The sequence below is a fragment of the Pteropus alecto genome, unplaced genomic scaffold, assembly GCF_000325575.1.
Source record: "Pteropus alecto unplaced genomic scaffold, ASM32557v1 scaffold86, whole genome shotgun sequence".
NCBI lineage: Eukaryota > Metazoa > Chordata > Mammalia > Chiroptera > Pteropodidae > Pteropus > Pteropus alecto.
In genome coordinates, this window is record NW_006442109.1 from 27,348,082 (window position 1) to 27,373,735 (window position 25,654).

At 42.8% G+C, this 25,654-nt stretch overlaps 1 protein-coding gene and 1 long non-coding RNA gene across 2 annotated transcripts in view; one reads left to right on the forward strand and one right to left on the reverse strand.

The window, feature by feature from the left end:
- Positions 1–25,654, forward strand: part of EHD4 (EH domain containing 4) — a 66,836-nt gene that overhangs the window by 19,057 nt on the left and 22,125 nt on the right. Inside the window, exon 3 of the mRNA XM_006920463.3 lies at positions 5,513–5,610. Within this exon, the coding sequence (XP_006920525.1) occupies positions 5,513–5,610 (98 nt within the window). The remainder of the gene's footprint in view (positions 1–5,512; positions 5,611–25,654) is intronic.
- Positions 376–4,766, reverse strand: LOC112469532. Its single transcript, XR_003042651.1, has 2 exons — positions 3,380–4,766; positions 376–1,949 (listed from the first exon to the last, which is right to left on the reverse strand). It is a non-coding gene; the product is annotated as an uncharacterized LOC112469532 (long non-coding RNA).

Below are 25,654 nucleotides of genomic sequence, written 5' to 3' on the forward strand. Positions count from 1 at the left end.
CTTCTTTTTACATAGCATACTTTCTGGGAATGAGGTCAAAATACAACATTTAGTAGGAAAGAAAATTGGTTTTCTCCACCTACCGAGCAACCACTAGTCATTACCCCTGGGATAGGGCCCTTTGCCTTGGCCCCTCATTACAGGACATTAGCTTGGGCATCTGACCCCAGGACACCTAGAGGGTAACACTGGCATTGAAGCATTAAGCAAACCAGTGGAGCTTGAGTCTCTATCTCCAAGGCTGGTTTTTAAGAAAGTAACAAGGAGTCTATAGTGCACTTCTGAGAAAGAAGACAGATTCCCAAAAAAGAAAGTTCAAATTATAGAAATTCCCTACTTGAACAATAAAAGGAGTTGAGTCCAAAACAAAAAGAGTTTTATGGGAACGACTTTAATGTGACATTCTGCAATTCCACCGTGCTGCTTTCCTTCCGAAAAGAATTCCACGGGCTGGCCGGTCTTGGAAATGCTCCATGAGAAGGTGGCTATTGAGGTTTCAAAGTCTTTTATCAGGAAGCAGTTCCACTTCACAGAGAAGGAGATGCACAGACCAACAGCACCCTCAGGCCACAAGTCTCGGGAGATAACAGTGTATTTTGATCGAGAATTGGCTTCTGACATTTCCCCCTGCAGTCTGTTTTTGAATTGAATGTTATGTTTTTCCCTCAATCTGCTTTTCTAAAATTGTCTTTTTTCAAATCCAGATAGCTACAGACATTGTTTTTAGTTTAGGATCTAGTATGATTTTAAATTGTAGTCTTCCACAGAAGAAATTCTTAATCTCATTTACTTCTTAATTGCCTCTGTTTCTTTTTAAAAATAATTACTGGCCTTGGGAATTGAAATTTTGAAATTTCCTTTTCAGCTAAAGGAATATGAACAGTACTTCCAGTGCTCCTGTCATTTTAGCCAGGCCTGATGATAGTGATGATTTAAAAAAAAAAACAACCCAAAAAACTACTGTTATACATTTGTGTAATGATTTATCAATAATAGAATACATATGTGTATTTTTGGTCTGATACTCTATTTGTTACGTCTATGTAATTTAATGAAGCTTCATTAAATAGACTTTTTTTAGACTATGAATATTTCATAGTTATTTAATATCATTGGAAATTTTTTAAAAACTGACTTAATACAATTATTCAACATTAATCCAGACATATGCTGGCTCCACCAGCTAATTTAGCTGCAGAAATTAAGAAAAATAGGCTCTTGCCAAGAATCACCTTGATTCACCAGCAAAAAAAAATTTTTAACCTGAGAGATTAATTGGTTTTTTGTGTGTGTAATGTGCTTATCCATAATAAACTCCCTGAAGCTCTTCCATTTGATCTTTAACTTCAGGGTTATGGTGGCTCCCAGGTCGCTAAACCATTGTTTTTTATCAGCAGCTATCCATACAGTCCTGTCTGACATTCCAGAAAAACAGCTTTACTGCCTGGGTTCAGGCAGATTTTCCTGACACTGGCAGCGAGTGGCACATTACACCTAGCTTTTCCCAAGGCTTTCCCCCATGAGAGTCAGAAGAAAGAGGCTTGATTTAGAAAAGTACATATTTAGGTTGAACCTAAACGTGAAATTGCCAATACTCAATCATCTTTCACTTATAAAGTGGTAATTCTGTACAATTCAATCTAAGGGGCAACCACAGGCTTTTTGTAGTCTGGATGTGAAATTAAATTCCTCCTGAGCAGTGGAAGGTTATATCAGCCATATGTGGTAGGACCATGTAATAATTATTACAGGTTAATTGTCAAAGTCTTTTGTATATTGTATGTTATTTACTGTGCCAATTTAGGAAGAAGGTGTGTAATCTCTCTGGTCTTAGACTTATCAGTAAAGTGAGGTACTTCGAAACAACTCTGTACTGTCTCCATTGAAGCATAGGTTTACTTGAACCTAACAACCTGGGAGTCCTCAGGCTGGTGGAATTGCTCGGAGACCTGCAGGAAGTAATAGGGTATGTGAGTAAAGAAGATGACCAGAGCCTGGATCTTTTGCTTCCTATTCACTGCCCCACTCTCCACCATTGGGTTGAGAGCAAATCACAAGTGGGAGCCTCTTGGGTGGGGAGTTCAGGACTATGGCGTGCCACTCCTTTGTTTCAAGATGTTGCCCTCTGTGTGATGAAGGTCCATTCAAATGCATGAATGGTAGAAGCAGCCGACTAGTTAAGAACCTGGCCTCTGGAGTCAGAACTGCCAGGTTAGCATCCCAGTTCTGTCACTTATCAGCCATGTGACTTGGCAAGTTGTGGTCTATGATCCCTCTGTACCCCAGTCTCCTCCTTTGTAAAATGACACAAAGTCCCTACTTCTGAGATTGTGTCAAGAATTGACTTAACATGTATAGAAAGTGCTTAGAACAGTACCTGATACACAGTAAGTGGTCCACAAATGTTTGTGCCACTTTATTATTACTTAACTACTACACATCATTACATCTTCTGGAAATCAAAAGCACCATTAAGATACTGCCTGGTTCTTTTAAAATATTGATTATCAAAATGGAATGTTTTCAGAAAATGTATCACATCAGCCCCGGGTGAGGGACACTTCATAAAAGCTTATGTGAGGCTCTTGGGCTGAACCAGCACATGTCTGCAGGTTCCATGTGAAATGCAGAAGGCAAAGCATGGATACACTTCATGTCAGTCACTCCGGGAAGTAGTAGGAAATCCATCTACTAGATTTGAGACAGCAAATCTGTGCTTGGAAACATTTCAGCAGACACACACAGGAAGGGAAGGCCTGACCCACAGCTTACGGCGATCTACCCAAAGCCAATAACCTTGCTTATCACCTTCCTTTCTTAGAGCATAAAAGTAAGACAGGATTGCTTTAACAACATTGCATTAGAGTTTTTTCTGATTACAGTATATTTAAGAAAATGTGTGGTTCTAACCCGTAGAGTATGAGTCATACCTCTACAAGGGGTCTCAAAGCTGACTTGTGTTCTATACTCCTTTCTAACCCCCCCAGCCCCTCATATGTGTTTTCTTCCCCAGAGTGGAGCCCAGCTTTTCACACTACCCCAACTACCCCTTCTCGGGGTGCCTCCTCTTCCCTTCCCCCTCCTTTCCCGCTTCCTCTTCCCCTTTCTCCTTGAATTAGAATATTTGTGTCCTCCTCTTCCCCTCTCCTCTCTCACTCCCTTCCTCTCTCTCCCTCCCTCTCTTCCTCCCCTCCTCTCACTCCTCCCTCTCTCCTTTCCCCTTCTCCCCTCTCCTCCCTCTTCCCCTCTTCATCTCCTTCTTCCTCTTCCTCTTTTTTCTGCAGTTACTCTCCTGGCCCCTCAGCCTGCTCCCTTGTCTATTGTGTGCTAACTTTACCACATCTGAACTGCATCTCGTTTTGTAGCTCACACATTTTACCTCTGCTGTTGTGTCAGGAGCCATGGGAGTTATTGAAACGTCACTGTGCAGAGGACGTGGACAGATTGTAAATTTTTGAATCCCTCTGTTAACTTCACGCTAAAATCCAGGGGTCTTGTGTTTCAGAAATATTGATATTGAGTGTGAGCTTTTGGTTTCGGAAAAATATCAGCCTCTCCCAGGAATACTTTACATCAAGTAGTTCCACATATGTGCAGTTTTTCAGCATTGGCAAATGTCTCCAGCCATCTGATAAAAAAGATGGGACTATGTTAAGAGACCGAATCATTACTGACAAGAAATGCGGTCCACCAGAGACATGCTCGGAACCCCGTTCCTACCCCCAATTCGAGAGAATTGAATGTGGTGGTTTTTCACTGTGAACTTACAAAGAATGTTTAGTGATCTCAGTGCATTTTATTCTCACAGATCTGCTCTCTCTGAGTATTGGGCAGTGGGGTTTATTTCAAGGTGGAGGGTGCAGGAGGGACTGGAGAAAATCAGAAATGAAGGGCTTCTCTTAAATTAACTTGACCCTTTATTTTTCACGTTATGAGATTTTCAACATTATGGGTTGAGTTCTACTCAACTGACATCAGAACTATTAGGTTGCAGTCTCCAGCCAGTCGTGCATTTGAGGCATGACCCCAAGATGCCATAACTGCTTTGTGCTTCAATTTTTCTAGCTATAAAATGATCAGATCTTTCTTACATCTTCCCGGGCTGACTTGAAAATCTAGGAAAGAATATTTAAGAAACTTGTCCTAAACACCTTCAAATAAAGTTATTTCAAAATGTCAATAGTTGTACCTTTTGCTCAGGGCTGTCCACCCCTGCCCATCGGGCTGCTCCCACGTCCTTTCTGTGGCTGTGCTGTCCACACATGCACTGTGAAGGCTGGGCAGGCCTCCTTGTCCTGCATTCCCAGCATATTTACTTTCTGAGTAATCCCACCAGTTCCACTCAGTGGAAGAATTGAGCTTTCACCGAGGGTTTTCAAGCTTTCTGCCCACACAGACATTGGCAATATAGGAAAGGCAAGGCACTCTGCAGTTTCCTCCCTAAAATATGCAAATGACTAACAGATCCACCTGGGCTCTGTTACCTGCGGTGGAGGGAACAAAGCATTTCCATCTGCCACTCTAGAGTTACACAGCGTGAGAGCTAAAAAGGACCTCACTAGCTCCTGGTCTAACTGTCTCCATTTATATATATGAGGAAACTGAGGCCCAGAGTGGGGAGCCTTTGTCCAGGGTCCCACAGCAATTTATTGGCAAAGGCTGAGCCAAACCTGAACCCAGGTCTGCTGACCCACAGGCCATACTTTCCCTGCCATTCCACTCTGCCTGGACCTCAGGGGAAGCGAGATGAGGAGGAGAAGATAGTATCAGGGAAGTGATGGACAAGGGAGGAGGCTTGGAGAAGTTTGGCAGGGCCCTCTTAGGGCACCCCCAAGACTCAGAAGCACCTGGAGGATTTGGGGAGTTGCCCGCAGGTGCCTGCTCCACCCTGAGCCTGAAGCTATAGTGGGCACCAGGTGGGGTGCTGAGTCCTGGGTCATCAGACAGTGAAAACAGACCCCAGTACCTTCACTGACATATCAGGAGTAGGCAGGGGCTGGACAAGGAGCTCAGGATGCTCAGCCCAGTGTGGCAGTGACCCTGAAGGAGGTGTGGGATCCCTGGGAGGAGAAGCTCGGGACACTTGGCAGAGGAGCAGCATGGAGGAGGCACAGGTGAGACAGATGGGCTTTGGAGTCAGGCTGACCTGGGTTTAAAGACCAGCTCTGAGTGACGCTAAGCAAGTCACTCAGGTTAAACTCTCCGAGGTTAATTGTAATTTCTTCCTCATGAGGTTAAAATGAGGGACAAATGAGATGATGTTGTAAAATACCTAAGTATTCAATAAGTGTTCGCTAAAATCATAATTAGCAGCAGGGGATTCAGTGGCAGGTAGCAGCAGGTGCCAGCACACCCTCCCATTCCTGGTATCTAGTCTCTGTAGCACCAGTGGGGTGCCAACAATACCCTCCAAGCCCCCGCTTTACCACAGATGATGTCAGTAGCCCACAGAGGCCAAGGAGCTCCGTAGTTAGTGCAATTTCTGACCCCACCTTTGATCCTTTTCTTCCAGGTTCATGTGCTCCCAGCTGCCCAATCAGGTCCTGAAGAGTATCAGCATCATTGACAGCCCTGGCATCCTGTCTGGGGAGAAGCAGCGCATCAGCCGAGGTCAGTGCCCACCCCGCCCCACCACTCACCCGGTGTTGTCCGACGCTCTCTCTGCTGTTGGCAGAGGGTTTCTGTCCCCATCAGATTCTCTCCATGCTCCAGGACGCCCTAAGCATCCCTGGGCATCCCCGGGATACAGAGCTAAAAAGCCCCCAAGAAGTAACCAAGAAGTCATAGCATCAAAGGCTCTGCCATTTCAATGGAGAAACTTGCCAGAGCCTTAGCCATAACCTCTTAATGCCTTTAAACACTGTCATCTACTACTAGGACCCACCTCAGATGAATCTTCAGATTTTAAGAGGAGACATATCACTGGCTAACCATTCACTTGGACACATATGTCAAAAAATAAAGGAGGCAAGCTAGTGACCAGGGAGAGGGGCCTTTGCAGCTGCTCTCCCTTCCCCATTGGCACATATTCCGCCCAGTTGCCTCTGCAGCATCCTTCCATTGAATAAGCCTTTATTGGTATCTGCTTGGCACCAGACACTGTACTATGAACTGGGGGTTCAGCAAAAACAGGTGCAGTTTCCACCCTTAAGGAGCTTAACGTTCTAATGAGGAAGACAGACATTAATCAACTGATCACAGAAATAAGTGGAAAGTGCAGGCCGGGATAAGCGTTCTGAGATGGGGACTGTGTGTCAGGTATAAGGAGACCTGGTCTGGCCTTGGGGTGTTGGGAAAGGCTCCCCAGAGGGCATGCATTTGAGCCAGAATCTGGAGGCTGACTAGGTGCTACCTAAGGGCAGCTCTGGAGTAGGGAAGGAGAGATTAACTGTGAGGTATTCAGAGGAGATTGTTGGAGAATAGAAAACGCTTCTGGAGAACAGCGATGTCTGGGTTTCTTCAGCCTTCAGAAGACAAGGCTGAGGCAGTAACTGTTTCCAGCCCCTTGCCTGTGGTTAAACGAATGGGCCCGCTCTCTCTCCCACCCTTTTAGAGAAAGGGACCGTCTAGGGCAGAGCAGAAGACACAGTTTACTTAGGAAATTCCTGACTGGGAGGGCACTGTGATGGATTCCTGTGGTCATAAACACAGGTAAAGTTCCCTTCACCCTGGCTCTTAAAACAAAAGATAGTTCCAGGCTTGGCTGGGAGGAAGAAGATGGAGCCGATGAATTGCTGCCATCACTTCTCACTGATACCTCCTCACCACCCCTTGAACAGCAAGTCAGCAAAACTATGTTCAGAAGTGTTAGCATGCCAAGGTTGAGCAGTAACCTGTCGGGGGGTCACAGCCATGGCTTATGGCCACAGGGCGAAAACTCCCTTGGTGCCTCTAGAAGCAGAAGTACAGTTACAGAGGCCAGAAAGAGCTAGAACGCAAGGGTACCATGGCAGGAGTACATAATGGGCTTCCTTGGTCTGTACACCCTCCTTTCTGATGGCATTTCAGAAGCACTGACTGCGCAGCCTCCCTGGACTCCCCCAGAGCCTTGCTGTCTGTGCCTTCACTCATTCGCTCAGGGACTTGGTTGGCCATTAGGCTGCCCTGAGGCCTCCAAGAACATTGCAATTACAGAAGAAGTCAGGTTATTACTAGTCTTTTCTCATAAATATCTTTGATGGTTTATTTTCTGTTATAAAAGTAATGTTTATTATAAAGGATTCAAACAGTGAATAGGGGTATACAAAAATCTCTGTCACAAATAACAATTTTTAATGGTTTTCTCTGGCTCCTTAGAAACTTTTTCCTATACATGGACAACACATCATTTTTAACAGAAATGCAATTACCATGCACATTTTCTACAACTTGATTTTCTCCATAATAGTCTCCCTCAGACATCATTCTTCCATACCCCTATATTCAAATTACTTTATTCCTTTTAACAGCTGCTTAGGTTCCATCAAAGAGACAAAACATAGTTTATTTAATTTGTGGATATTGTGATGATTTATAATTTTTCACTCTTACAAATAGCGAAAGATATCCTTTTTTATATTGATGCCTCACTGCCAATAAATTTTTTTAAGAGCCAGTTTAGGACCATTAATTTGGCCCCATGAAAGTTGCTCTGCAGACAAAATATTTTGTTTTCAGAAGAAAATAAAGCGAACCCACGTTCCACAGCTTTTCCGAGCTGCCCGTTTCACTGCTTCTACATATCTAACTGAAGCATGCTAGAGAAACATGTGATCCTTGTGATAAATATTTCTTTTTACCTCTAAATTTTAAGACCTCAAGGTTTTAGCTTCAGCCTTATCCATTGCTTTTCATTGGTAGGCGATTGGCTAGTTCTGATTATCCATATCCTTCAGGGTTTCTCCTTTGATTAGTAATTATAAATGGCTTTCAAACTGTAGCTCCTGTACAGCAGAGTAGCGTGGCATGATCCTTTCAGGACGCTTTGAAGATCAGTTCTTTTTAACACTTTATAATAATCTGACTCATATCCTGGTCCGACTTACTGCGACATTACTTACTCACATCCTATGCACAGAAATAGCACATATGGTTCCAACCAGTCGGCCAGTCCCTGCCATCCTGACAGACAAAGCAGCTGGTGAGGAAGGACCAAGAATTGCAAACAGTGACAGCACTACGCATGCAGCCAGAGTTTCCAAGCTTGAGTATCACGCCGTGGGTGGGCACAGTTGGTGGCTGGAGTCACTCAGCTGACAGTTCCAACACACTAACCCCAAAGAATATGTACTGTTTTAAAGAGGCTTCAGCTTAAACTATTACAAACAGTACCACATTCTTACACATGCTCATATCTGCCTCGATTCCTTCAGCTTCATAAATCACAGCACCACCTCCATTTATGTCAATATGGAAGGAGGTACAGATTTTGACCCCCACAGAACATTTGAAACATCCACATTGACTTGACCAGTGGAGCTTTGCCTCTCTTGTTTTTGTCCCTTAGTGCAATTGAGCAGTCTCATCAAGTAGGTCCCTCTTGCACGTTTAAGGCATATCCTCAAAGTATGTGTTTACGATAGTGGTATGAGAACAGCCACCATGTGTTGAGCTGTGTGTCTACACTATGCTCATCATTTAAGATTTGCTATCTAAGTTAAACCTGCACACAGTCACACACAAACAGAAGCTAAGCCCTGGCCAAGGAAACCCCCTCACCTTCACTCCTCCTGGAAACCAGAGCCTTCTAGTGATTGTGAGAATTCTTTGCCCAGCTGCTGAGCAAATAGGTGACTGAGCTTGGCATCTGTACAGAGTAAAAACTGTTGACAAGATGCCACTTTTGGAGAACAGGCTCAGAATGAGTGCTTCAGGCAGTTGCTAAAGCCTGAAGCTACAGTGTGAATCCAGTCCACCCTCTGGCCTTCAGGGCTGTGCAGCCCTGGCTGAGAGCATGCTGGACAGACAGTGCATCTGCAGGAGGAGGTGGTGAGTGCGTGGTGACTGCTGAGTACCTCCAGCAAGACCTGTTAACTTCAACACAGAGTTCTCCTCATCAGCATGGGACAAGTCAGATGGAAAGTGGGGGGTGAGGGGTAGAGCATTGTACTGCTTTGCTGGAGGATGAATGGGGAAGGAGGACTTGAACTGGGAGAGCCGGTATCACATCATCACTGGCAGGTACCCCCAGCGCATTGCCCAGGCATCCCAGAGCTCTGGGGACCAGATGGCCTAGTGAGGGTGTATCTTCAGAAAAGAGTCCCAATCCCTTAGTGGTGAAGCAAAACTGGGGACTCTGAACCTGAGGTTCAGTCACATGTCTCAGCTCACCTGTGACCCATTCTTCCTCGTTCAGGCTTCTCTCTAATGACAGCATAAGCCTGGTTTCTTTTTATTCTGTGCTGAGTAGAGTGGGCAAGTGTGGTTACAAGGAGGACATGGCATTTCACAGTCATTGCTCTTGTCTAAGCCAAAGTCATAGGTGATGAGAAGAAACACTTGACATTTCTACATGAGGTGTTAGGTTTGAGGCATAACCTGGCAAACTCACTCTTATGTTAGAAGTGACCTATACCAAAAGAATGTGTCTTAGCACAGCCTTCTCATCAGCAGAATCTTAACACTTACCCTAGAAGTCAAGTCACTGCATTCCTTGCCTCCCTGCTGTGTGCTCCAGAATAAATCCAGAATTCAGAGTCAGCATTTGAGGGGAGTCAATCTGTTCTGTAAATAAAATCCACTAGAGTAATTGATTTTGGAGCAATTTTTAGTATACTAATTCATATGGAAACCTGTTACTCTTCAAATTTTCTTTTGTTTACTTACAGTTGGCAGAAAATTTTTAGGAACAGAAAATTGAGCTTAGTTACTAAACTGTAGCTCTCTTGGCTAACATAAAGAATTCCCATCAAAAAATTTAAATCATTTCTTCAATTAAAAAATGAATCCCATCAAGCAGGAATAAGAACATTGTGTTTATCATAATTTTATTCTAATCAAGTAATAGCTACCTAAAAGTCTTACAAACTTTTTCTTGATTCTTTTCTTGTAACCAATAAAAGAATGCCTGGATTCTTAAGATTTTCCAGATTATTTTCTTGAAGTGCATGGGTGAAATCTGAGTCAGTTCATTCTTGAGAAACATTCTTTGCCCCTGATGACAGCATCCAAATTTTTTACCCTTATGTGGTGAGAAACGAACACGTTTATGCACACATCTGTATTTGCATTCTCAACCTCTTATTATTCTGGCTCCTGGACTCTTTGCTTCCTAAAATATTGTTTATTTCTTGCTGAACCTAAACATCATCTAGGATTTATTTCTGGACCTGGCATGAATGCAAGTGTGTTCCCAACTACTAGGAACAAACCTCTGGGTTCTGGCTCCAATCATAATGTCCTTGTCTGACAAGAAGAACACACCGTGAAAAACTCTAATGTGGTAACTGGTGGACTTGTCCATCTACTTAGCACATATATATTTGGAATGTGCTGTTTTAGCAGCAAATATTCCTGTGGTTTCCTAAGATTATGAGGTTCTGTGTAGCCTTCAACAGACTTGACTTTAGTAACAAAAATAATATTGTTTTTCCCTTTTAAAAATTTAAATAACTCTAAAAAAACTCTCGATCTGAATTTTCTAATAGACGTGCCTCTTCTCCCAGGACGAACAGCTTGTCAAATGAAAGTTAGAGGATATCTTCTTCTGGTGTTTAAGCCTTTCTCTATATAAGCTTTTTTCATTATAAGCCAATGACTAGAACTGAGAAGATAGTGAAAAATAAAAGGGCAGAAAGCGTTCTGCTAGTAAAAACAATAAATAACAGTAATGCATGAAACAGAAAGTATCTCACTGAACTTCAAATAACATAACAGACAATAGTGTTCGCTTCAAAATCATTGATTAATGTTTTAACATTTACAAACAGACATCCTTAGGTTCTCTTGATTTTGGCAACATTACAGGAAGCCATCAAGAATAAAAAAGGCATTCAAATACTGAGAGATAAACATGAACAGGCAGTTTTAAGAGTCTGCCAACACAGCTGAGGTACCCAAACATAATATCACAAAATAATTGATAGACCTGGAAAATAGAGCAAAGAAATTCCAAACTGTAATCAATAAAGGTGCAGAAAAAATAGAAAAGACAAGAACAAACCGTAATCAGAGAAGTGCAAACACACCTACTTGACATGTTTTTTGAACTTGAAAGACAAAAAATCAGATTTCGAAGGCTGTCCAAAGAAATCAAAGAACATTTAGAGATGTCCAGAGAAGAATGGCTTTCCTCTCAGGCTTTGGAAACCGTAAAGACTAGAGAAGAAAACACACACACGCACACGCACACGCACACGCACACACTCACTCACTCACTCACTCACCCACTCACTACCACCACCACCACCACCACCACCCCCACCTTTCCCCTTAAAAGAACAAGAAAGCTTATAGCAAAATGTTAGCCAGATTCGACAGCAGCAAAGACCCTTCTAAGAAGCACTGGGAGAGCTGAGACTAAAAATACTTCAGAGGCCAGCAGCTTGTCCAAGGCAGGACTGTGATGGCAGGTAGAGCTATCACTGAGGTGGCCCTCACAGCCAGGCTGCAGGTATAATTGCTGAACTTCATGAAAAATTTCTGAGAGGAGCCTGTGATGCCTCCCGAGTACCCCTGGAACAAGGAAGTTTGTGCCCTACTTGGGTAGTTTATAAATAAGAGTAGAAATAATCATTGATGTGGGCGGGGGTCATTGTGAGACAGCACTGTTCCCTCCTTCATTCTGGTCACCGTGCAGTTACAGATGCAGCTTAGGACCGTCCCAGCTTTTCTTTAGTACTTCTCAGAATTTATATTTTTATTTGAGCTTTTACCCCAGCTTTTCAGCAGCACCACAGATCTTTTCTATAACCTACACTCATCAGTCTGTAAACCCAGAATCAAACGAATTGCTTGTTTTGGTACCATCAAAGAATTGACGTCCCTGGAGGCAGGTTGTCCTGCATAGTAAAGTGGAAAGTGTATGGACAATAGAATTCCTGGATTCCAATTCAGCTCAGCCATTTACCAACCGTGTGGCCTTGAAAAAGTGGTTAATTTCTCTGTAAAATGAGGGTAATAGTACCTACCGTATAATGTTGTAACTGAGCGAATACCTAAGACACAGAAAATAATGCCCAGCCTAGCACATAGTGCGTGCTCAATAAATGTTAATTGTTATTATCTTCATCATCTCATTGTATGGTCATAATTGTTGAAGGCCAAAGAGTTTTCAAAGGTTGCATTAAATTAGCCTTTATATTGATTTATTACCTCTTAAAGTTTTCTGTCTCATAGGGTAGGGAAATGTTTGTCAAGTTATTTGAAATGTAAAGTTTGTTGTTCAGGGATTAAATATGCTATTTTGGGATAAGTGTTTCTACCTTTTTTCCACATTATCATGGTCATTTTATTGATGATCAGCTTTTAAATTTTGAAATCATATGTCTCGCTGGAAGTAGAAAACAAATAACACTGATTATTCAGTTTCAAAAATATTTAATGGGAAAAGAATTTTAAAATAACAGCTTGTGTGTTTGTCTCTGTGTGATCTTTTTGGCATTTTTCTTTTTTAGAAGTGATGGTATAAAAAGCAATGGGTACTATTAGGGACATGCTAAAGATTTTTCATTCAATGCACATTTATATTGATTATTTAGTGAGTGCCAAGCACTGTCCTGGATGCCAGCATTCAAAATGAGTGAGACACAGGCCCTGGCCAGGGTGCTCACATGCTGTTGGGGTGGATGGACCTGCAAACAAGCCCTCTTGCCCTGTATATTACAGAAGTTCTGATCAAGATGTGCAGTGAGCAGAGGGACCCAATAGCCTCCAGTGGGGGATGGGAGGTAGGCAGAGTCAGCAAAGCTTCTAAGAGAAAGAATTCTTCTTCCCTTTTTTTTTTGGTTTTTTTTTTTTTCAGGGGGAGGATTTCATTTTTCTTTAATTTTTTTCTTAATTCAGTGAGTTTTTTTTGTTTTGGGTTTTTTGTTTGCTTTTTGTATATTTACAGAGTTGTGCAACCATTACCACAATCGATTTTTGAAGATTTTCATCACCTGAAAAAGAAACTTTGTACTCATTAGCGATCACTACCCATTCTCCTCCTCCCCCCAGATGCTGGCAACCACTAACCTGCTTTCTGTATCTATAGATTTACCTATTCTGGACATTTCATATAAATGAAATCATACAACATGTGGCCTTTGTGTCTGGCTTCTTTCACTTAGCACACTGCTTGCAAGGTTTATCCGTGTACTAGCATGTATTAGTACTTCATGCCTTTTTATGGTTGAATAGCATTCCATTGCATGGATTTACCACATTTTTTTTTATTCATTAATTGACGGACATCTGGGTTATCTCCACTTTTTTGGCTATTATGAATAATGCTGCTACGATTATTCATGTACCAGTTTTCGTGAAAACATGTTATTAATTCTCTCAAGAATATACTTAGGAACAGAATTGCTGGATCATATGGTAACTCAATATTTAAATTAATATTTTGAGGAACTGCTAGACTTTTCCAAAGTGACTCTACCACTTCACATTTCCACCAAAAGTGTCTGAGGGTTTCAGTTTCTCCCCATTCTCATCAATACTGTCATTTCGATTAGAGCCATTTTAGTAAGTATGAAGTGGTGTTTCACTGTGGTTTTGATCTGCATTTCTCTGATGACTAATGATGTTGAGCCTTTTTTCATGTGTTTTGTTGGCCACGTATATATCTTCTTTGGAGAAATGTGTATGTAGATCCCATGCCCATTTTTAAATTAGATTATTTGTCTTTTTATTGTTTAGTTTCAGCATTCCGTATATTACATACTAGTCAAATATATGATTTGCAAATATTTTGTCTAATTTTCTGCATTGTCTTTTACTTTATGGTGTTATCTAAAGCACAAAAGTTTTTAATTTTAATGAAGTCTAATTTATCTATTTTAATTTTTACCACTTGTGCTTTTCATAACCCCAGCTCATGAAAATTTACTAATATATTTTTTATGGGAGGGTTATAGTTTTAGCACTTACATTTAAGTCATGATACATTTTAAGTTAATTTTTCTATATGGCATGAGGTTAGGTTCCAACTCGATTCTTTTGTATGCTTATATTCAGTTTCCCAGCACCATTTGTTGAAAAGACAATACAGCTGATCCTTGGACAACATGGAAGTTAGGGGGCTGAACATGGGCAGTCAAAAATCTGTGTGTAGCATGTGACTCCCCCCAAAATTAACTACTAATAGCCGGCTATTGACAGGAAGCCTTACCAATAACATAATAGCCAATTAACACATCTTTTGTATGTTATATGTATTATATACTATATTTTTACAATAAAGTAAGCTAGAGAAAAGAAAATGTTATTAAGAAAATCATAAGGGAGAGAAAATACATTTGCAGTACTGTACGTATTTACTGAAAATAATCTGCATGTAATTGGACCCACACAGTTCAAACCCATGTTGTTCAAGTGTCACCTCTATGTTCCCCACTGAATTGTCTTGATCCCCTTGTTCATTGGCTATAAATGCAAAGGTTTAATTCTGGACTTTCAGTTCTGTTTCATTGACCTGTATGTCTGACCTTATGAAGCGGCTCTTGATCAGAGTCTGCAGATGCACCCATCAGCCGGCAAGGTCAGGGCTTCACAGGATAGGGGAGGATGAAGTGAGGTGAGAAAGCAAAGCTCTTAGCACCTGTCCAGTACATAGTCAAGGGAAAGATAACCGCGGCAGCTCTTACTATCACTTTTCTCTCCTAGACGGCAGAAAGAGGGTATGCAAAACAGGGAGAGACATGTGAGCCCAGTGCCCTTTGGAGGAATGCTAGTTGTGCACATGGCTGGGACAAGAGTATATGGCAGGTAGGCGCACATGTCAGGAGACCATGGTTTTGTCCTGAAGGCTGCGTGGAATACTGAAGGGAATGAAGTGGAGAATGACGTGGTAGAGAATTCTGTGGAATAGAACATATGTTCATAGGCTCAATTGGATCATGAAGCCATTTTTATATTTAGAGCTCAAGCTCAGTGACTTGTCTCTGAGCTTTGTTTGGACTTGGCAGCAACAGAAAAGCGTCCATCTGCAGGGCCGGAGCCAACCTGGTGATTTGTTGGCAGATCCTGTTTTCCCATCAGTGCTAAGGCCAGTCTGAGGTTGGGTTGTGAGGTCTTGGACATCACTTGTTTCTTGGGCCTCCAACAGGAAATCCTGGTTTCTTTTTGTTTGGGGGAAGTTTGCTGACAAACACATTCAAGGCTCCTTTTCCGCCATTGCCACGGGAAATTCCACACCAGTGTTGTTGCTTCTGCCCCTAATCTGAGCCGTCATTACTGTGACTCAGAATGGCATTTGCCAAGCCCTGGCAGTTATTTTTCATTTTCGTTGATATTTTAAATGCATACTTGGTCATGAAGAATGACCTTTTCTACTCAAACTTTAAACCTACCTAGACTTCTAAATGAAAAACAAAATTTTGGAGGAGTCGAGAGAGGTTCACTTCTCTTACCTTCCATATAGAGCAGCTCATTATCATAAAACAGCTTACAGACATTGGGATACAAAGGTTAATCAGAAAAGGGTTGCTCCTTACTCTTTTGATCAGTATAACAATAGCTAATACTCAGTGCATTGTTGAGTGCTTTTCATATGTTATTAACTCATTTGCTCTTCACAAAAGCTTTATGAGGTAGGAACTATTATTCCATTTTATAGGAGAGAAGACTGAGGCACAAAGAAGTTAAGTAATTTGCCCACAGTCCTAAAGCAAATGTGACAGCTAGTCTCAAAAGCTGCCTGCTTATCCCACCACACCTACCACCATGAACCACCCCTCCCAATATTCATGCCCTGGTGCAGCCTCCTCCCCTTGAATCTGGGATAGCCTTCTGACTCACTTCTGATCAGCAGAAGTAATGCTTTATGACTTCTCAAGTCTAAATCATAAGAATCCCCGAAGGTTCTACCTAGATCTCTTGGCATGTTTGTTCTGGGAAAGCCAACTGCCATCTAAAAAGTTCAACTACCCTGAGACCACCATACTGTGAGGGAAGCCCAAACTAATCACATAGAGAGGAATGGGGCTCAGGCATCCTCCAGCTGTTCCAACTAGCCCAGCTCAGATGTGAGTGAAGAAGCCACCATGGATAGCCAGCTCAGTGTATCCTTCAGATGGCTTCGACTTCAACTCCCATCCATTATCCATCTGAGAACCACCCAGCTGAGCCCAGTCAACCCTTAGACCAGAGAAAATAATAAGTTGTTGTTTAAGCCACTAAAATAACCAAAGAAGCTAGTAAATGGCTGAGTGGGATTCAAACTAGATAGTCCATTTCCAGAGCATGTGCTATCAACCACAAGAGAGTCTCTCTCGCTCACACTCTCTCTCTCTCTCCCCCACCTCTCTCCCTCCCTCCTCCTCCTGCACCTCGCCCCCCCCCACACACACACATACTGAGAAGGCAGCACTGGGGAAGGGTACCATGTAGGGCAAGTTTCCATGTACTTGATGGTTTTCCTCTACAAATACCAAATCTCATGGGGGTTCGCTTTAGTGATTTTTGATAGTAATCTTTGAAAAAGACCATCCTGCACACCATCCTGCATTTTCATTCAAAGGATGTTGGAAAAGGGAAGAGGTTTGCTTACATTGAATGTCTGCCATACACCACACTCTGGAGATGCTTTCTGGTCCATTTCTTAAGCACATACTATGTGTCAGATACCAGGCACTTTAGTTTTAGCAACAGCAAGATAGACCCTGTGTCTGCCTTGCTGGAGCACACACTGAGCCCAAATGCAAGTTGAAACGAAGACTTGAAGGAAACAATTTCTGAGTCCCACAGCAGGGGCATTCCAACTTTAGATGGATAGTGAGAGGTCTCTAAGGGTGGCATTTAGGCTCAGACCTAAAGAAGGAAGGGATGAAGGGACCAGCCTGGCAGCGGGTTGGGTAAGGACATTGAAGGCAAAGGCCAGAGGGTAGGTAAGACCTGGCAGGTTCGGGGAAGGCTGGAGGTTGGTAAGTAGCTGAGACGTGGTGGGCAGTGAGGTCCGAGGTTGGGTGGGCCTGCTGATATGAATTGTTCACCTTAGAGAAGCACACAGGTTTTATTCTGAGAGGAACAGGAAGCCATTGAAGGATTATCTTTTATAACCTCCTGATTATGCAAAATTGTCACTATGAACATTCAGGTGTTCTCGTACTGGGCAATACCAAAACCAGCACTGGGTCTGCCTCTCAGTTTCTATGGGTTTGTTTGGTTGGTTGGTTTTCTCTTCCCTTGACCTCAGGCAGTCACTGTCATTTCTTCTTCTGTTGTACCCATTCTCAGGTCACCCTCTCCCCTCTACTCCCCTTCTGCCCTTGAGTCAGTGAGGCTATGAATGAAGCCTAGAGCAGCGATTCTCAGGTTCCAGGGAGCTTGTTAATACACTGCTTCCTGGCCTCAAGCACACACAACTTATACAAATTATTGGGGGGTCCTGAGGTGGGCCCAGAAAGCTGCCTGCCCAGGGGCTCTGGTGCAGGAGTTCCCCACTTTGAGGAATCTGGGGTAGTATTGAGATTGCATTCTTCTATGTTCTCTGCCACCCCCAAACCAAGTGAAAGCAAAGATCATCTCCAACTTGGGAAACTGACCGAAACAGACCCGAGCTGTGTTCCATGTCTCCATTTCACCAGTGTGAATGCTGCCCTCGGAGGACAGGACAGAAGATGGAAGTGAGAGAGAGGGGTCTCTGGGTGGGGTGAGGTGCAGCCCAGCACTGGGCTGGGCTCTGTGACGAACCAGCACCCTCCCAGGTGAGAGCTCTGAAGTGGGGCAGAGGTAACTTTACCCCATGGGTGTGACCACTCTCGCATTAAATTTGTGGGTGTCTGACAGAGTCCTGGTCTGATGCCGCTGTTCTCTGCCTGTGCCTTCACTCCATGGACGAGCACTTCAAACCATTCTAGACCTCTTTGTCAGGTAGGGTTTTTAGGAACCTCTAAAGAAAAATAAGGAATTTTAAAAAGATTTCTCATTTACATTTTCAAATGTTTAAAAACTTCACTGCTATAATGGGGGGCATTCTTGTTACACAGCCTCTATCCCTACTGTTATGTGGCAAAAGCTCTCTCCTCCTAATCACTGTGCACCAATGGGGGACTCCCAGACAGGAGGTGGGAGTGACATTGTAAATCCAGGGCTCCAGGCGGGAGAGGAGCAGTATAACGTAAAGAAACGCTGGCCTGAGACATTTTCCCATTTTCCTTGCTCTTCCACTCACCAGCTGGGTGACCTGTGCAAGTTACTCTATCTCTGTGAGCCACAGTTTCTTCCACTATAAAATGGGGAAAAGGTACTTTCCCTCACAGGGCGGGATCTTGCGGGGATCTGAATAGTCTGTATAGATACCTAAGTGCTCCATAGACATGAGCCGTGAAGCATGCAGAGAATGAGAGGACCCGCAGTATAGATGGAAGTTAGGCGTCATGCTTGGCGGGTAGGCATCTCGAGATGGTGGATGTGGAAACACTTAAAATAGTGGCACTTTCAGGGCATCTGTGTTTTCCATAGAAGCAGAGAGGAGGTGATGAGGTGCAGGTAAGCTCACTGTGGTCCCTGGAGGTATGGGACCCTCAGTTTACACTTTTAGAAAGTGAGGGCATTCTCTTTCCCAGGGTTGTTTGAAAATGAAACGAGGTGTATACACCATCTAGTGTAGACTCCTGTTAAGTAATTGGTGGTTGAATAACTTTATATCGTGGAACTGGGGTGGTCCCGGAATAGACTGACTAAGATCACAGGGTCAGCTCAGCCAGGTGCTCCAGAGTTTCCCCAGGAGAGTAGATGGTGACCGAGTCCTGAGAATCAGATAGACAAGGACCTTGCTCTTCCAGGGACCCAAAAAAGGAGGTGGGGAGTGGTAAAGAAAAAATTTGGACTTGACAGCAGAGCTGTGGAAAGAATGCCAGGAGAATGCAGGAATGCGGGCGAGGGCTGGAGTGGGGGGGAACCTGCTAAAGAGGGTGATCTGAGGGCGGTGTTCTCCTGGGACAAAGGGCCCAGCTCTTGTCACTTTTCCAGTTCTCTTTTGTCAATATCCTCTTCCTTGTACCTGGGGATATTTCTCACATGTGCTGTTTCCTCAAGAAACCTGAAATTCTCCTGGATTCTTTTAGTCTCTTTCTCAAAACCACCTTCTGCTTGAATTCAAATCACGACGCAAGGCACAAGTCAGGCCATCGATTCAGCCTTTTACCTTTTCAGGTACCCTTCAGGAGTACCACCATTTTGTGCAAATGTGTATACGTGCTTGGGACAAAAAATTCAAGTTATAGAAAGTTAGATAGGGAAGAGTGTCTGTCCCACCCACATCCCTTATATCCTCTCCCGGGACAACCCCTGTCAGCAGTTTCTCGGGATTCCTCCCAGAGTGGGAGGACTCTCTGCACACTGCTGTGCACCAAGATTTTTCCACTTAGCAGTAAATCTTGGAACACATCCATATCTAGACTTTAGAGCTGCCTCCTTCTTATTCCGTCATATAGATGTGCCAACATTAATAGCTGGTATCCTTTAGATGGATGACATTCTGGCTATTTGTAATCTTTAACTGTTACAAACAATGCCACAGTGCATATAGTTTTGCACATACTCTGCAGGTATATACAGTTTGCACAGAAATGTGCAAATGTAACTATAAGATACATTCCTAGTAGTGGAACTGATGAATCAAAAGAAACTGTGGACTTTTTACTGTGTAGCAGATGCCAAATGCCTTCTCTAGATGATGTACCTTTTTACCTTCCCACCAATATCGCAGAAGTGCCTATTTCTGCATATCGTCCCCAGTTCAGGGCATTAACATTTTTTTTCTTTATCTTTGCTTTATGTTTGCTTATCTGACAAATGAATGGCATCTCATTATAATTCTAATTTTCATTTCTCATTATTAGTGTGATTGAGCATCTTTTCGTAATGACAAATCTTTTTAAAAGATTTCTGGAGGTAGTTACTATTTGAAATACTATTGGTAACTACAATGACTTTTAGTAAAATAAGTGAGTTATTTCTTTTTAATAAGGAACTCATGTGGACTCACATGGTCCTCACTGACTTGATCTATCTTTCCATCTGTGACATAGACCCAGAAATAACTGATTCTGAGTAATAGTTTGGCTTTAGGAGCAATTCAGCTGATACGTTAGTTGCTGGAGCTGGGCTTCATGACAAGCTGTTGTCCAAATGCTCACAGAACACTCATGCAACACTGGGAATGTTTAAAAAGGGGGAACAGGGCAAGGTGGGTTTTCAGGGTCAGAAGGTGCTTACATGCCCTTTGTCAATCCCAAAGTTGTCAACTTCTTGGTTTAACATTTATTTTTTTTTAATTGTGGCTTGAAGAAACATTGTCCTTTTGCCCTTCCGAGCCACGAAATGACAAGATGCATCGAAGCCTTGTTTGTAAATATTTGGCCTCTTCACCCTCGGGTGGAGTCTGTATACCACTGGCATTTTGCCTCAAGAAAATCCGATGCAAGTACAAACTGACTGATTTATAGACTATTGTCTGCCACTTTCTTGCCTGAGGTACACAAAGCCCACTTGAAAATGAGGTATGGGCAGTTTCCATGTGTGTGACCTGATTCCTGGATTCCATTAATTATAATAATAGAAAGTTGAACCTGATGACCTCTTAAGCATCCTTGAAAGTCTCAAATTCTGTGACTTTTTCTCTGCTCATTTCTTTCAGCATAGAGTTGTTTAGAATTGGAGGACAAGTAAACTAAATTTCAGGGCAACTAATTACCCCTGTGGAAACATGCAAGACCTTCAAACCAACCCAAAATGCCATAGTACATGAGTCCAGTGGAATGGGTATAATAAAATGAAACTCGCTACTTGGTAATTTTATTTAGATTTAGTCATCGAGTAGTCCTGTAGCCCCTAAACGATTTTATATTCTTATGCTGGTACTGTAATTAGTTGATATCTACTATACAGACACTAAATTGATTTTCCTGAGAATATGACTTTTTATTTCTGAACAGCTTAATATTCAGAACAACCATCTATATCAGGAAAGAATGTTTATTGATCATCTGACTCCTCTGATGTAGAAACTACGGCCCAGCAAAGTGAAATGCTGAGCCAGGCTCCAGGACTTATGGGTTTTTCTTGGTGGATTTTCACAAAAATTCTCTCTCTCACAAAGAGCCTAAAATACCTTGTGATGTTCCTGTCTTTTTCTAGGGCTCAGTCCTCTTTAATTGGACCTGCTTCTTAACCTAATTTTTAATCTGAGATGGAAAATGAGATATGAAACTCAATTTTCCCTTTTACTTGGTCACATGGCCAGGAATAGCAGCATTCATTGGGCTAAATGTTCAAGTATAGATTTTCTGTTCCCATCCATGATGTGGCATGAAGCTGTGATGCAAGGGGCCTTCAGGGTCATGTGGCCCCGATCTGCCCCATCGTTATCTTCACAACATCCTCCAGAGGAAGGAGAGACAGGCTGTGAGATTAGTTTGTTTATTTTAGGAGGAAACAGGCAACAGAAAAATTAATTCACAGAGTCTTGGACCGAATTCCAAAGGGACATGGAGTGGGGAGATGAGCTAGAGAATAAAGAAGACCAAGCCCATCCCAGGACAGGTTCAGTCCTTGATTTTATCTAAATTGTGGTATGTTCAGTGGCCAAACTCCTTCAGGCCAGGCACAGTGAGGCAGGGGACTGCAGGGACTGTTTGTAGCCACTTACATTCTCCAAGAGATGGCCATTACCAACTGAATACTTTTAGGTACACACACACACACACACACCCCACACACCCCACACACCCTCTTTATCTAGTAGATCACTTGACTCCACTTTTTTTGGTTCTTTTTCTGGAGTTTTGTTCTTTTCCTTGTCTCCTCATTTTGGCTGCCTTCCTCCCGCCCCCCCCCACACCCCGTCCACAAAAAAGAGATGAACTGAGGACACCAGTGCGGATGTGGAGGCCACCGTGTTTGACCTCTCTGCAGTCTTGATCTCTAGGATGGGGTTTGGTGTTAGAACCTCCCCACACTCAGTAGGAGCCTGCCCCCTTCCCCATCCGGTCCCAACTGTGTCTGGTCATCTGGGAGGCAGGGGAGCTGGCGAGAGAGGAGGAGAGAGGGACAGAGGGCAGCAGGAACTAAAGGTCTATGACTCATTTTCACACAGCTTGTTCCCATTGCTCTGGCAAGCACAGCTGACTGGGACTGCTCTTCCCCCAGGGGATTGTGCAGTCACAAAGTCACTACTCACCCTCAGGGTTTCTTAAGGTGGGATAGGCTGGAAAGCAGTTAGAAATCCAGCCCCTAGCTATAAACACCATTATAGAAGAAAAGGAGCATCCTCCTCAATCGCACCCAGTCACTTATGGACCAATAATTTTGACAATATGCTTATTTCTTCTTATTACAAAAATAGTATATATTCATTGTGGATTACTTAGAAAACTAAAAAGGGATCAAAAAGAAGAAAATAAAAATGATCTCTAATCCCACCACCCTGGTGTAGATATGGGGCAGTGCAATGAACAAAAAGCACAGGGCTTGGGATGAGAGTCCCTGGTTTTGAATCCTGGCTCCCCTTGGAAATAGCTGTGTGACCTTGAGTGAGTTATTTAACCTCTCTGAGTTTCTGTATCCTCTCCTGCAAAATGGGGATAATAATAGTAGCTGCCTCATGGGGTTATTGTGAGGATTACAGGAGATTCTGTTGATATAAAGCTCTCAGGGCAGTGTAGGAATGTCAAGAGAATTTGGTAAATATTTGCTACAAGTATTTATTTTTAGCTATCATTCTACATCAACCCAATCACATTTTTCGAAACCTACCTTTTTCAGTTGCAAAGTAAACTTAGCCTGGAAACAATACAAGGACTCCTTGCACATGTTTAACTGAAGCAGCTGTTATTCTTAACTGAAGTGCCTATTTTTGAAAACATATGTTTAATACCTGAGTGATCCCAGATATTTGATGTTTATTTTAAGATGATTTGTGCTTCCTATAATTAGTAATGGCCTTTTTATGGTTTGTTTTGGTTTGGTTTGGTTTGGGTTTTTTTTTTACAAACTCAGTACTATTTAAGCAACCAAACCCTCTAACTTGCTAAAACTCAGTTGCACTTCTTGTCCAGGTCTATTCACTTCATTAAACCAAATTTTTTCTATTTTCTTTTATTCGCTTAACACGTGATCTACTCTCTTTAATTTTTTAATGTACAATACAGTATTGTGAACTGCAGGCGCAATGTCGTATAGCAGATCTCTAGAACTTACTCCTCTGGCTTAACTGAAACTTCGTGCCAGTGTTGCACAAACAGACCCACACAGTAAGTGCTGGGGTAGAGGTACGAGTGCTCCAGCATGGAATAGGAGCTGCTAGCTCCACGAGGGGCAGGCTGGGTCCCCGCCAAAGAGGAGTGGTCTGAACAGAGTCTCGGGCTGTGTCCAGCTGGGCACGTGGCCTTGTCCACCCCAAGAATGGAGCTAAAAGCATGGCAGGGAGAACCTGGCCTCAGTTCTGGCTATCCTCCATTATCTTGAATCCTTTTGTTAACACGCATCTTGTTTAAAACTCGTGTAATTAGAAACTTGGCTCTGAGAAGAAATTGAAGTATTTTTTTTCTCTGTTGTTCTATTAAAAATAGTCTGCCAAATTTGTTTCCTCAGGGCCCCCACTGTGTATTTACCTGAGCTAGGAGGCCAGTGTTCTAACCTTAGATGCCATTTCCTGGTGGGTCTCTTCAGCCGGGATGAAGACTAGTTTCCATGGGGGCTTTGACGGGAAGCCTCTGATTGGGTGGAAGGGGCCCCTTCCTTCCTGCCCCCTCCCTTTGTTCCCAGAACACAGAGCCACTGGGATCTTCTGCAGGATAGATTCTCTTTTCCAGCCGCCAAAACTATATAGCTTTGGGGTCCTTTTACTAAGATAGAAACTATATTTTTAAACATTGGACTGATTACATCCTTCTTTTGTTCCAGACTAATAAAAGTTCCATTGGAAGGTCTTATAGAATTGAAAGGTCTATTATTGAATGAATAAATTTTAAAAATAGATTGAGCACCATAGGAACAATTCTGTTATTATGTTGATTCCTATGGCCTCCACACACATGCTCATGTATACATACATTCAGTACACCCACATGCATGCTCACGTGTGTTCACATACACACCCAGATTTGTATGTGCCCAGGCCAGGTTGCATTCTGCCTAGCTGGAATGACTCCCATAAATTTAGAGCATTCTCGTCCCCAATCCATCATGGGAGGAGGCTCTCTTATCACCTTGGCCAGAGGGCAGGAGATGTGAAATAACACAACTCTCAAAAGTTCCAGTGGACGAGCCAAATTTCACATTAACCTCTTTGGTTAAGACTGATTTCAACTAAAGCATAGGACTCCTGCTTTAGCTAAGTACAACTCCATATCCAGCCGGATTAGTTACATGGTCCCTTGATTGACAGATTTCATCTTCGGGGTCCATTCAGCAGTTGGTGGAGGTGTATATCTTTAAACTAGTTTAGCAGCCTTGGGTTCTTTCTTTCTTCCCCTTTCTTTCTCTTTTTTTTTTCTTCTCTTCTTATTTTTTTACTTTTTAAGTCAATTTTACTGAAGTATAGCACTTTAATCATATGGGTATGCATTCATTTAATTAAATGTGAGTTTTAACAGATTTGCACACTCGGGTAACCACCGTCATCATCAAGAAATAGAAACCGTCTGTCACCCTGAGAAGTTCCTTCTTGATTCATGCCACTTGGCAGTCAGTCTCAGCCCCACCCTCAGCCAGAAACAACCGCTGATCTGTTCTCTGTCACTGTAGCTTAGCTTTGCCTGTTCTAGAATTTAAACTACACGAGATTGTACAGTATGTACTCTTTGGTGTCTGTCTTCTCTCAGCATGATGTTTCTTAGATTCACCTGCGTCGTTACATTGCTGAGTAGTATTCCACTGTGTAGATGGTACCACGGTTTATCTATTCACCTACTAAGGAAAATTTGGATTGTTTCCAGTTTGAGGGTATTATGGGTAAAGTTAGCAGCCTCAGTTTTGTAGAAGTATGCCCCTCAGCAACAGTTCCAAGCACATCCTAATTACTTGGTAATTATTAATTATTCCATTTTTAATTTTTGTATTTAAAATGTCTTGTTAAATTCCAAGATGTTTAGTGTACTTCCAATTTCCAGAGAGACGTATTCTGAAAGATTATCTAAAGCCAGTTCTGGGAATTTTGAACACATTTTTCCACAGAAAACATTCAGTCTTCAAGAAGCATTTGCCAAGATCTATCTGTTCTTGGTCAGCACTATTCTGATGGTGGAGCGAGCAGGGTCAGAGGGGGCCCTGCCCTCAGAGTCGTACGTGGCCCAGCTGGGGAAATGCCTGTGAACTCACATGATACAGTTCTCCGGGGAGCTTTGAGACCCCTGTGGGAGCCAGGGAGAGCTGGGACGGCTTCTCAGAGGGCACATTTTGGTCTCTAAGGCTGCATCAGAGCTATGGTGTTTCCATTCAGAAGTGGGCACCAGGTGAATAATGCATATCCAGACCGAAGACAGCCAACTTGAAATGCAAAGACACTGTGTAGGCCAAACAAAACAGC